We start from the raw sequence: 13,521 nt of genomic DNA, 5'->3' as shown, positions 1-13,521 counted from the left end.
TTCCTGACAGAATCGACATAATTGATGTGGTGTGATGGCGATAAGTGTGCAGATGTTTTTTGTTTGTTTTTTTGCATCCAACACCTTCCTGTCTTATGGTAGTTTGCTAACTTGAAACCAGTTTCAAATTGTACACACCTCCAGTAAAAAACCCAGAATAAGGAATGATGTTCACTTCCTGTTAGAAACCTCACATCAAAGATCACCTCATCGCATTTATTCAAATTGGAACTCGCAGCAAAACCCCGTGAACAAAGTTCCTCCACGCTTCATTGTGGCCCGTGGCCTGACGTGCAGGTATCAGTGTGACTCATTATTTATTAACAGCAGCTTCCACCTTCCAGTAACACTCCAGCCACTCTGTAACCAACAACTTGCTGACCTCTCTGAGAAAAAAAGTTGCGTCATCGCTGCTACACAACTTATGATTCTGATTAAGCGAGTGATCCTCTTTAGCAGCCACGTTACAGCTGTGGTTTGTTAGGACGCAGGGTGGTAATGAGAGTTTCTGATGATGCAACATGTTGTTATAAATGAGGCTTTGATCACAGAGGGATTTCTGAGCTCTGGACCTACTGTAGCTTTCATTTACAGCAACTTCATGATGTATTTGAATGAAAACTCATGTCCTGCACTTTGTGTAAGGACTGTTAATAAATAACAGTGATAATGATAAATTCAAATTGAAGAATTGCCCTATACGCAACCCAGGGACACCACGTTTATTGACCTATATAAGAATAACTTCACATTATCGTATAAAATCATTAGGCCCAAACAATACTTCATACATAATACAAAACACGCCTTTTTCCCAGCAGACATTTTGACTTATCTTAGCAAAAGCACAGGTTTAAAACAATAACATTGATTGATTGAATTCAGACATCTCTGACAATGTCACAAAAAACTTAAGATTTTATGAAACAAACAAAACAATCCTACATTTATGAAAAGCTTTGCAAACAGAGAAGGTTTGAATTGTGGCTCTGCAAAGATACATGGTAAAGTCTGTGGAGATCTCCACAGCGAGGAATGTCGTGGGTAACTGTGGGTTGCTAAAGGAACTGATGCCACCTTACTTTGTGTCAAGGAAGCTGATCAGCCAATCCGACTTCCTGTCAGGAGGCAGCGTCCAAGTCAAAGAGCAAAACAATATAATCAATAGCTTTGCAAGTATAAAAGAAACTATGGGAATGTCTCAGCGTGTTGCCTTCTGCAACTCAACTAAATAATAAGAATATAAAGTCATGTTAAAACAACAAGGCAGCAGACAAACTAGTTTAATGATAATAAACAGATGTTACTCAAACAGGAGGAAATAGTGCATTTGATTGGGAACTATTTCAGTTTTAATACCCATTTAGTGCTCAGAAGATGGCTTTGGATCGTTGGTGTTAGTGATTTTATAGGATTTGTTGAGAATAAGAAAAATATAGAAACATATTTAACCTTTTTTAATTCCTGGTTTAGCATATGAACATATTGCTCAGTTTGTGTCAGAAAGTTGTCAGCTATAGATTTCTGTAGCTGGCTGAAGGAATATGTGCCTTCTCGTACATGGAGGCATTAGGACCCAGAGAGCTCAGATCTCTGTGCTCTGCGCTGTTAGAGCTGATTCCTCTGCTGCCTTCTGTCTCTTTTCGGATAGACAGAGCGGCTGCCTGCTGGATCTCTGCCTTTCCCTCTTTTCCTCGCTTTCCTCTAGAAATGGAGATCAAAGGCCCAGAGACTCCCAGAATCCAACAGCAGATGGAGGGCTTCCATAGACTACCTGCAAGCCCAACTAAGTCTCATTACCTGGGAGCACTGCAGCTTTTGGAGTAGTTTCCTCCAGAGTTTTCGCCTCACCTGTCCAGAGGGAAACACAGAAGTGAAACCTTTCTTTTGTTATTCTTCTTGTTTTAATTTTTTCTTCTTACTGCAGCCTCCTCCTGTGTGCAGAGCTACAGGCTCCGAACTCTTTCCTCCTCCCCTTTTCTCTTTCACTCGCTCAGCTGTCACTCTGCCTTGCACTCTCAAGATATCCCCTTCCCTCTTTCTAGGGTTTCATAGTGCATCAGGATCTTATTGAGAGGCAGGGGTGGATTTAATCCCGCTGCTTTTCGCTGTGTTTGAGAATATGGACGTGTTATGAGTGCTACTTCAGCATGAACAGACTGGGGTCATGGAAATAACAAAAGGTCACAGGCCAGTGCCTCACAGAGCCTCTCACTTAGCTTTGAATAACTAGATACAGAATACTTTTTCAATTCCTGACCTTTTTAGCACTGTTTTTAGCTGAGGCAGATTTCCCGGAGCAGTTTTTTTTTTTTTTTTTTTTTGCATGTGTATTTCTTGGATCTATCAGATATCCAATCATGGGGAATGCAGCAGGAAGCATGGAGGTACCCCAGGGGAAGGAGAGCAGGACGGTGTCTGCCCCTCCAGGCTCCACAGGCTCCCAGAAACGAACTGTGGGGCTAAAACTCCCGATGCCACCTGAAGAAGAGCTGGAGCAACGCTTCAGTGCAGTGCTGGTGAGTTGCAGCAGGTCAGGCCACATGTCAGCTTTTACACAGAAGCAAAATGCACAAGGCAAAGAATTTGGAATATGTTGGAAATGTGCACGTCCTCAGGACAAGCTTATCACAGTACCAGGTACACAATGCCACTGTAGAAAGATACATAAGAGGTCCTTTATACTGGAGCTTACTGCAGCATTAGGCTCACTGCATGGTCTGCTGGAGGATGAATGATGATGGAAGGGAGGCGGGGGGAGGGGGGGGGCAGATCTGTTTACAAGTTAATAAAAGGTGCAACTAAACTTTACATTTTCACAGCTTCAAATGTAACTTAGAGCATCCTGTATATAAATAATCACTCTTTTTTTTAAGAGTTGGATTACCTTTTAGAGAATATTATGTTACAAAGATTCACGCTCTATATGGCCAAAAGTATGTGGACACCCCTGATGACATACTTTTTGGTCCCAAACTAGAGAAATCCCTAATGCCGCAGCATACAGTGATATTTGAGACAATAGTGTGCTTCCAACTTGTGTGTCAACAGTTTGAGTTTGTCTCTTTCCTACTAACAACATGAAAAAACCTCCGTGCTCAAAGGCAGATCCATAAGGAAATGTTTTTCCAGTTTTGTGTGGAAGAAATTCACTAGTCTGCACAGATCCCTGACCTGAACCTCATCCAGCACTTTCGAGATAGACCTTAACACCAACTGTGAGCCAGACCTGATCACCCAACGACAGGTCCTCCAAATTTAGTTAAACTAGAAAATAAAGAAACGAGTCTTTTCTGACGCCACTGTTGGCAGGACAACATGGTTTGTCATTGCCTTCGATTACTGTTACATATCCTTTGCGACTATTTTAGTGTCGATACACGTTAAAGGCACTAAATGCTCTGTATATTGACACAAGTGCAGTAGAGTAGTGTGCTGAAAGGGGCTCTGTGGAGTTTTACTGTAAACAAAAGTTATGTTTACAGTCATTGTTACTCACCAAGGCACATTGTGGGTGAATCCTTAAGATCTAACAAACACATTCAATGCATTTCGTTCCTCATAAAACAATTACAAGTCTGATTGTTTTCAAAAGTTTGAACCCTGCGTTGTTTGCATTCAAATTCACTAGCAAGAAGTCTTTTCTTCACTGCTTTAGCTGCATTTCTTGCCGCGTTACTGCCACCTGTAGATCAGTGGAGTAGCGTGAAACCATTAGCAGGAAACAACCACCCACTCATAGAAAGTCCTACGTATATGCATCTGATCTTTTACTTCTGCTGCTTTGATAGTTTATTATGTCCAATCTCAGTAATGCTCTTGTGTCTGAAAGAACAGTGGAGGCTGTTATAGCAGCAGATTCATGCTCAGTGTTTTGGTATATGACTTCCAATCACATATGGGTGTACTTTCCAGTTGTCCACATACTTTTGACCATGTCATGTAACTGGAGATAGTATTTTCTTTAGCTGAGTGGCCTAAGTGAACTATGGTTGTACTTGTGTTGTTTTTTTTTTTTGTAAATTACACTTTTGCTGTGAAAACGGCTTCAGATTTCTGTAATATAAAATATATTAACCAATATATATAACCAAACCAAAAAAAAAATATTATGGTCTTCCCCACAACTCGGACTCAAAGCCACAGTGACAAAATCATCAACAACCAGCGTTCCTCCACCATAACTCGATTGTCTCTCCATTACTTCCTTCACTGAGATGTTACAACATGGTCAGTGACAAACTGAGCTCATGCCTATGTGGTGACAAAACAAGGCAGAGACAAATGGAAAAACGCAGCTATGTACAACATGTAGCCGGGCGACTTGCTGTATGATTTACTGCATTCCTTCTGTCGTTCTTCTCTGAGCATTATTGTCACAGTGTCTGAGCTGCACGATGAAATGTGACGACATGTTAGGCTGATCTGTGATGCCATGAAACATGAACTAACAAACAGACCTGAGGCTTATTGTCAGTGAGCATACTTATAGAAAAACAGCCTCCCTCTTACCCTCTTGAAGGTGAATGGTAATCAATTAAAGCCCTGATAGATGCTGCTCCCTTCCATGAGGAAGTTCAATCAATGAGCATAAATCACTTCCTGTTAGGACAGAACCAAACCTCTAATTATCTCTGCTGACGAGCTAATGTTTGTTTCCCTGTCAAAAAGATATCTCCGAAACTTGACAGCTGATTTCTTTGATATTTAGAGGACAACTCAGTAAATCTGCAGAATCAGATGTACTGGTTTTAATTAAACTTGATTCTTAAGATTATGTTCAAATCAATTCAACTTAAAAATGTAGGCGATGGGAATTGAATCGCAGTTTAACAGCATGTTGGAGAAGGGACTGTAGAAATGTTTCACACTGACTTACATACTTTTTTATCTCCCTACATCTTATCTTTCATGTGCGAAACATTCACTTGTTGGGAAGAAGGGAAAACAAAAATTCCCCTTAAAAAATAGACAGTAAGGTAAGGCCACACTTTCAGGTATGAAATTGGTTGGAAAAATGCTTTTATTTTATTGAAATTGTCTTTAATTTCATGCAAAAACTGTTTTGAATAGTCCGAGAAATCTGAGAAATGCTCTTGTGTGTAACTGTAAAACGTATCCTTCATATCAGGTCATTAAAAGCCACAAAGTCGCCGCAGCTGTATCAAAGACGTGACCGAGATGTTCATGTTCTCAGTTTACAGTGTTAAAATGATGCACAATTAGGAACTGAACATACTGATCCGCATCTCACTGTTTTATTCAGCACTTCTCTCCAGACGATCATTCTGGTAAACAAACAAGTCATTGTAGCAAAGAGACAGAGCAGTCTACCCACCTGTTGGTATGGCAGACAGTACTCCGTCACACGGCTCACTGTTTGGTTGCATGTTTAGACCTGTGTGCGAATCCAAGTGGGGTGACACCTCTTTCCATTCGCTACATGATTGTACTCAGTCACAGTCATGTTAACAGCCATTGTTACTCAAAACACGTGTTGCTGAATAAATTTTGTTCCTCACAAAACATGCTTTTTTTTTTTTTTAGAAGTAATTTACATCTAGCATCTATGTTTACTTGCTTGTAGTCTTCTTCCTCCCTGACTTTGTTGGTGTATTGCTGCATATATTGTTACAGCCACCTGTAGATTAGTGGAATAGTGTGCAAGCATTGGTAGGAATGTGTGTCGGATCACTCATGCACAAGACAAACGATACAGGCGCCCATTCGTAGAAAAACGTCTGCTTTACAGTAGACCTTCAGCGCTACCTTGGAAAAGTGACACATCATGCGCAGTTTAGAGATTTGTTGAGTCATTTGATTAATCCTTTATTTGCATGGGTTTGTCATCCAGAGCTGAATAACACTTTGTGGCCAAAAGTATGTGGACACCCATAGGTGGTAGTTGAAGATCTCATTCAAAAACCATGGGCGGTCATCTGCTGCTATAACAGACACAAGAACATGTGCGAGGTCCAACACTTATGTTGGGTGATCAGGACTGGCTCACAGTCAGCGATCCAGTTCATCCCGAAGGTGTAGCATGTGTTGAGGGTCAGGGCTCTGTTAAGGCCAGTCACGCTCTTCCACTCCAACCTGAGAAAACCAGCTGGAAGAACATTGTGTGAAATTTAATTGTGTTAAGATTTCCCGTCATTAGAACTACGGGAACCATGAAAAGCAGCCACAGACCAAATGTCTAATTCTAGTTTGAAACACAGCCTGTCTGTTCACATTATACGTGAAACTGTGTCATTAGTCAAAGAGGCCACATTGAATAAGTCATAAACAATTTTGCATTTGTTACATCTCGTCTCATAACTTGAACTGTTTTGCATGAAGGGTTTACTCACAGAGTAGTGATAGACAGATTAATTGGACACAGGGGCCGATACCTGCACCCACGGGGAAGGTTGATGTAAAAAAATAAAATGTCTGCGGACACATCTGCAGGCAGCCTTGTCAACATGGCTGCTGTGGAACCATGTTGGCGCTCCCCCTTCTGAGTTTTAGGAAGGTGATGAAAAAGTTCCTCCCATTCTGAATGACACCAAATCTAATCTAAAACCATCATGTGTTCAATATATACTGTTATAATGCAGAGAATGAGACAGTGGAATCACCATACCCAAGTTCTAAAATCTACAGCATAATATTTTTTCTATTTCATTAATTAATAGAATTTTCATCTATAAAAACAGGTTAGTGGCTAAGATAACATGTAAATCAGATTGTACTCTGCATGGAATAATGGAATATTGAAAAACCCGTATCGGTCGACCAATACACAATATCTATATTGTACACAGAGTAGATTCAATCTGTATTGCAGTGGAAGGATTCATGTCTGTAGGATGTAGTCAGGTCGTGGGATGACCACTGCAATGACTTAACGTCTTGCGCCAACTGCTGCAGGCTTTTCCTCCTGAGCGTGTGTGTAGGTGCAGTAGTGTGTGTTTGTATGAATGTGCAGCCACATGCAGCCTTTCATGTGCAAACTCTGCTGCAGCTGAAATAGATTCTCCTCCCCACCCTGCGCTGAACGCATTCTGTTGGTGCTAACAGCAAGCTTTTTGCTTCATCACCATTATATCCCACCAAATATAGATCATTTCTCCCACCAACACTCCTCATCCAGTCGCCTCCTTTCTTCTGCTGAGTTTGCATAGCAAATGTCCTGTGCTAAGTGGAGAAGATACTCCGTCTGCATACAAACCAGCCGGCTGCAGGGATGCTGCAAACTGTCACTGCTCTGATTCTGCAGAGGCTCAAAGGGACAAGAGGGAGAGAAAGTGTCAGACGTCCCTCACAGGTGTGGATAATGGCAGAGAGCCACATTTACACATTTGCATGTGATATAAGGATATAGGTCAGGGGGTTTCTTTGTGAGCATATTACAGTGCCGTCTGCAGTGTTTTCAGACTGACAGAATCCATATCAAAGCAACAGAAATCTACACAGTGACTCTGATAATGACAGTGTTCAAAGGTTTCAGTCACATCTAGGTTTTACGTGTAGCACTGTGTTTTCCCTCAATGTTTTACATAACACTTTGCATATTTCCCAACAGGGAATGCGGCAGTGGGTAGAATTGTAAATGCGCCTCTATAGATCTGTGTACAGACTGAGACAGAGGAAGAAAGATGGAAAAAAGAAACTTCAGGAGAAGTTGTCAGACTGATGGTCACCATTGTCCAAATGAACAGAATAGTAGAGCTGCATCCTGACTTACACTTTTACACCTGACATTAAAACACATTTAATTTCTTTCGACATTGTTTGGCAGGATTACATTTCTGTCTCTTGTGTACAGAGTGACCTGTCTTGGATTTCTTGTTCTACTGCAGGCTGCCATACACATCAGCATAGGACGACTATTATGTCGAATGATCTCTCGACTATTTAAACGAAAAGTCGACATTCAGATTACGAATAGCACAATGACTCAGTGCCTCAGCTTTTAAATTTAGTTTGATATTATTTTTAGGCATTCAGAAATACATCTTTTAATGAACGTTTTTATTGTAGCAACAGAAACTCCTGTCATGGACCGAACAGGTTTCTACAGACAGTTATTTCATCTGTGTAGCTGCATATTATTTATCTAGTGACAGAGTAGCTTGCACGTCAGCTCGCAAGAGGACAAGAGTGAACAAATAACAAATCCCTAATTACATTGGATCTCTGTCCTCCAAACATGCAGGTTGAGAGGATAGAGATCCAATCTCAGTGTGGATAACAAGAACGCATTTAAAATACCAGGAGAGGACACAAAGGCAAGACGAGATCGTTTAATAGCTGGGCAACATATCTGGAAACAGATCACATTTTAATACCAGGAAAGATGGGGTATGTCCAGGTCTGCTTGGCAAATGTTACTGTACACAACATTTTTGGCTGATGAGTGAAATGATTTTACACTTTGGAGGTTTCAGGTCTTGCAGGTGTTGCCATCCCTGATGTTGTTACTTTTCACTTGACTCCTTTAAGTTGGCAACTAGTTTTATCATTGATTTTTGTCGAAGATTGTTCTTTGCACCTCAACATCAGCTCCTCTTATAATATATTACACTTCATGGCTGAAAGTTGGTGGACATCCCTGTCCGTAGGTCCATAAAGAAATGTTTTTCCTAGTTTGGTGTTGACTTGACTGACCCGCACAGATCCCTAACCAGCCAACACCTTTTAGCATGATGGGACCCAAGCCTCTAGGAACAGACCTGGGTTGTTGTAGTGGGCCACAGTCAGAACTACAGAACATGTGACACATACTAAACCAGAAAGACACAATCATTAAAAATAAACTGCTGTAAAAAGATTTATACATAAGCATCGCAAACTCCTGGAAATGTTTTATGAGAATTTGATGCCTGATAGAATTATAAAATCCAAATAGCCATATCAGAAAAAAAAAATTCATACCATGTGTGCAGAGAACCGTACTGGACTGTGATAAATGTACCTTAAATATAAATTGTACTAATCTACGGTTCTCTGAAAGTGCCCCTCAGGGACAGATAAAGTGTTTTAAAATTGAAACTGAAACAGAGAAGCCAGAGAATGAAAGCACAGGCTCTATTGGCCCAAAAATGCAGAAGCCTGAAAAACATTTTGCATATGCACCTGGTGAGAAACCTTTATTTGGATGAATGGGGTGCTGGGTTCCAGGTGTCTAAATAGTTTTAGTACTTTTGTCCAAATAGTGTGTTGCTCACTCTCTAGTCCTAAATATCTTGCTGTTTTGAAATATAGATTCCCGCATTTAGTAGTGGTGCGAAATCATAATCAAGGTGGACAACTACTCCAAATGATTTCCTGTCAAACAACTGCACTGATTCTGAAACTCGTGTTTTTAATGTGGTTACATGTGATACAGTGGAATCAGATTACATCAAGAACAGACACAGCCATGTACAAGTCAGGAGAAAAGGAGGGAAAGGAAGGAGAAAAAGGATTTAGCAGTAATTATTCAGCCACTGCTGCAAACGCAGCTTGTTTCTGTGAGCATGATAATTCCATTGATCCATCTTTTTGGGATAGTCAGCACATTTGGGAATTCAGGAATGCATCACCATGCATCATTCAGAGACAAAAATGTCCCACTTCTGTCTGCTGAATTCAACACATTGTCTTGCTTCCTTCCGGCTGCCAGTTTGAGCCTCATATTCTTGAATTCACGACTGTTTCCAGTGTTGCTCTTACACGAATTAGAACCGCATCACATCTGTGTTGTTTAGTTGAAATTGACCTCCTGTCTGGTGACTGTCCAGTCACTTAGCATACATGTTAATGGCAGGTGTGAAGGTCACTCATTTTACTTTGTAATGCCACTTTGATCAGCACAGTTGCAGCAACATTAGAGGGATTTAAGTCCAGAAAACACTGAGGCAATTGTGCAGGTTGCCATGGAGAGAGTGAAATTTTGAGTGCGACAAAAACGGCCACATGCTTTCACACTTAACGTGCCTCAGTGTGTTTAAAATGATCCACGAAGGATACGCAGCCATCAGCAAGCTAGAGATGAAACTGAAACTCATTCAAATTAGAATTTTTGGTTTTTACATAACTCCCTGCTGATCCCAACACAGTAGAGTATACGACAGTGAACGAGGTGATAATCTGATTAGATGGTGACGTGCACTCCTCTTGGCCAAGTGCTTTGTTTGTTCAGTTGTTCTAATATGCACAACAATGGTAGCACTGTGTTTTGACATTAATAGCTTACCTTTTCTCTTAGCAAACTAAATATTCTGGCTCTTTGCACAGAAACGTAGCGAAACTGTCCTTTTGATGTTGTTGGATAAGTCGGAAATAATCATCAGAGCACAAATTAATCCCAACAAATGCACTATTTCCTCCTGTCAGGCCAAATACTCTTTCCCTTTTAGGCTTTGGCACAAGCAGGTAAGTTTTACTAAACATTCGGCCTGCTTCAAAGTGTTATTATTGATTTTACAATACTTACTGCAGAAGAATCTCAAAATGTCTGAAATGATTAAGTGATAAACAAAGTGTTATCAGTCCCATATTATTCAAAATGCACTTTTTCATGTTTTTTTCAACCTAAATATATGTGTAAAAACTCCTCTCCTCTCTCTCTTTCTCCTGCTCAGACTTTCAGTACATGTGTGTTCAGTGTCCCCGCCAACTGAACACATACTGATTACACCACTCTCAGGCCCACCGTCCTACACAACACCAAGCGGTCGTTCCATCTAGCTAGAGCTGGATATTTTTTGGTTATCACTTTATGTCCTCCGGCTGCTCTAACTCAACTCAACTGAATCTGACGGATAGATAGCTTTACTTCTTGTTAGCAGTTACTTTAGCCACTAGGTACTGTTACATTTAGCTGCTGTTATCAGCAGCCACAGAACATCAGAAAATATATTTTCTCTAAAATATGATCCAGTTTCACCAAAACCAGTGAAAAAAGTTATAAAGTTGTGCGTTTGTACAGTGATCAGTGAGGCCTTGTCTTGTCTTGCTGAAGCACTGGGAAAATAATGTGATTTTTGAACGTTAAAGCATGTAAACATTTTCTAGTAGACACCCAAAATAAAAGTATGAACCTGAGAATTGGCATAATATGGAGCTTTTAAGACAAACCTGAACACAAATCAAGCAGCTAACACTCAAAAAATAGCATGTCAGATGTCTGCATTGCTGTAGTGTCACTAATGAAGAGACAGATGATTTTTAAACTGCAACTAAATCTTACTGTTTGTGCTTCTGTGATGTGTACAAGTGTGCTAGTTTCTGTTGTTGTGTGTATGGGGTAATAGCACACAAGCACGCATCTCTACAAGACAGATTTAATTAATAGAATCGGATCAGGATAACTGATTTACTACGTAAATGACACATACTGATCAGTTAGGTTATGTACTCAATGTGACTAAACATGAGAAACACGTTATGACGTGTCCACAACAGATTATGTCATGATTGTATCTCTGTTATCTGACTGATAAGAGATGATTAAAAGTGCAAGCAGAGGAAGCGAAAACAAGACATTTACGCCTGACTGGCGCTGGAGTCTTAAGGTCAATGATGATATCAATAACTGGGAGTTTAACTTTCTTTTATGATTGTGACCAAGACACATAGTTTTCAGTTGAAAAATTAACTTGTGGATGCTCTCTGGTGGACAGACTATGACTGAGACGCTGTTTTTCATCAAACATAGTGAGTGTTTCTTGTCACAGCGATAGATGCAATATATAAATATATCATTCTTGATCTATATTGTTGATTAAACCCTGAAGACTTGACAGACGGTCCAAGACAAAGGTTAGGTGCTATTGTTTTGATTCTGATGCACCTTAAATATGCTTTATATTTTTGTATTATTATAAACTTGACAGTCATCATTATTGTTTACAGTTATATTTAAAACTTTTCTCAATCATCTTCTTTGTGTTGGTGATGGGACCCAAACGCAATTGCTGAGAGATTTCTCTTCTCCCGGGTTCAAAGTGGGTGATACCAGAGTAAACATGGGTTGTTTTTCTCTTTCAGTTTATTGTTTAATACTGATCCAGCAGGCCAAATAAAACCAGCATGTATTGACCCACCAGCTCCATTCATCAGGGCTGATTTATCAGATTCACATCCAGCCACACAACAACATTGATTTACTGTGCTATTTGGAATTTGCCGTGCCCCTGTTTTTCAGCGTGACGCACACAATGTCCACACAACAGCTTTCCATGTCTTTTAGTTTTCAAACAGCCTCAGCTTTGACCTCGGGAATGAACAAAATGAGTATCTGTACATCTCCAAACATGTTATAAAGATTGAGGCGTTTTGCTGCCATTATGTGGTGCAGCCGGGGCTTATGTCTGAGCTCTGAGGCCCGGAGGCAAAGCACGCAGCAAATCGCCACTAAGTAACCGCTGCTGGACATTCCTCAGCAGACTGAGTCAGTGTTGATGATTCTTACTGGCCTCGTGATGGACGCTTCAAGTTGCACAGTTTCAGCAACTAACAGGAGAGCAGGAGGCGTGAGGGCGGACAAAATAGGAGAAACTGATCAGATATGAAGAGGATATGTAGCATTTGAGCAAAGTGAGGAGAGAGCTGGCTGCGTGTCATCTCCTGTAGCCCAGTTTCATATGTGTAGGGGGTTATAATTAGTGCAGCTGTCTGTGCTGGAATCTGGTTATTATATGGGACACCACCGGTGCATTAACGGATGTTAAATGTGGTGTATGGATGTGGCGTGTGTGATCTTTCATCAGGACTTTAAGAATACCACCGACAGCAGGGAGATTTTACACTCTGTTGTGTTTCATCCCCAAGCAAACTTGTTGTTGATCAGTTCGAGTTTCAAGGCTGATCGGTTTGCTTGCATGGTTTCTTATCAAAGTGCAGCATCAGCTTGGGTTTTTCAAAACAAATACTGACTTTACAGTTAGAGAAAAAGCACACGAAGCAACATTTGTACTTTGTAGTGTTCCTTATCTGTGCTCAGGAGAAGCCGGTGCATGATTAGCAACACGCTTGTTATTGTGTTGTGACAACAGACATTAACACCACTGATGAGCAGCGACGCTCCCATAAGGCCCAAACAAAGACCTCTGACTCACAGAGTGACTCAGTGCTGGTCGAGTGACTAGAAAGAGGATGAAAATGTCCGTCCGAGTGACAAAGAAATCATTCGCATTGCTGCCATGCATTATTGAAGAAGGCTCCATAGTGGTGAAGTGTCAAAGGGGGCCCCGTGTTTGTTGTTTCTAGGACTGGGTCTGTTTAGCTTGAGAAGAACATGAGAGTTTACGTTAACACGAAACTAATCCTGCCACAAATAATAATGAGAATAAAGGTTTGGCTGCATAGGTACAGATAAGAGCTGAGATTTGTGAAGGCACACTAACTGTGATCAGTTTGTCAAAGATAGAGGGCCTGAACTCTGAAGGAAAACCGCGCTCTGCTAACGGCAGTTTGCAGATAGCCTATTAGTCATTTAGCTTACTGAACCACATTAAACAACTGAAAACATACCTGCAAATATCCACA

General features: G+C 40.7%; 1 protein-coding gene across 2 annotated transcripts in view; it reads left to right on the top strand.

Moving 5' to 3' along the window:
- Positions 1-13,521, top strand: part of fmnl1b (formin-like 1b) — a 66,943-nt gene that overhangs the window by 20,981 nt on the left and 32,441 nt on the right. The window contains exon 2 of one of the 2 annotated variants that reach the window (XM_038735745.1): positions 2,351-2,519. In XM_038735745.1, the coding sequence (XP_038591673.1) occupies positions 2,361-2,519 (159 nt within the window). In that variant the 5' untranslated portion in view covers positions 2,351-2,360. Of the gene's footprint in view, positions 1-1,640; positions 2,520-13,521 lie in introns of those variants that run through there. The other variant, XM_038735744.1, reaches the window with a different exon arrangement.

Source organism: Micropterus salmoides, unplaced genomic scaffold (genome assembly GCF_014851395.1).
Source record: "Micropterus salmoides isolate LMB-PRFRI ecotype aquatic unplaced genomic scaffold, ASM1485139v1 Ms_hic_scaffold_21, whole genome shotgun sequence".
Lineage (NCBI taxonomy): Eukaryota > Metazoa > Chordata > Actinopteri > Centrarchiformes > Centrarchidae > Micropterus > Micropterus salmoides.
The sequence above is the reverse complement of the archived record's forward strand: the minus strand, read 5'-3'. Positions and strand labels throughout refer to the sequence as shown.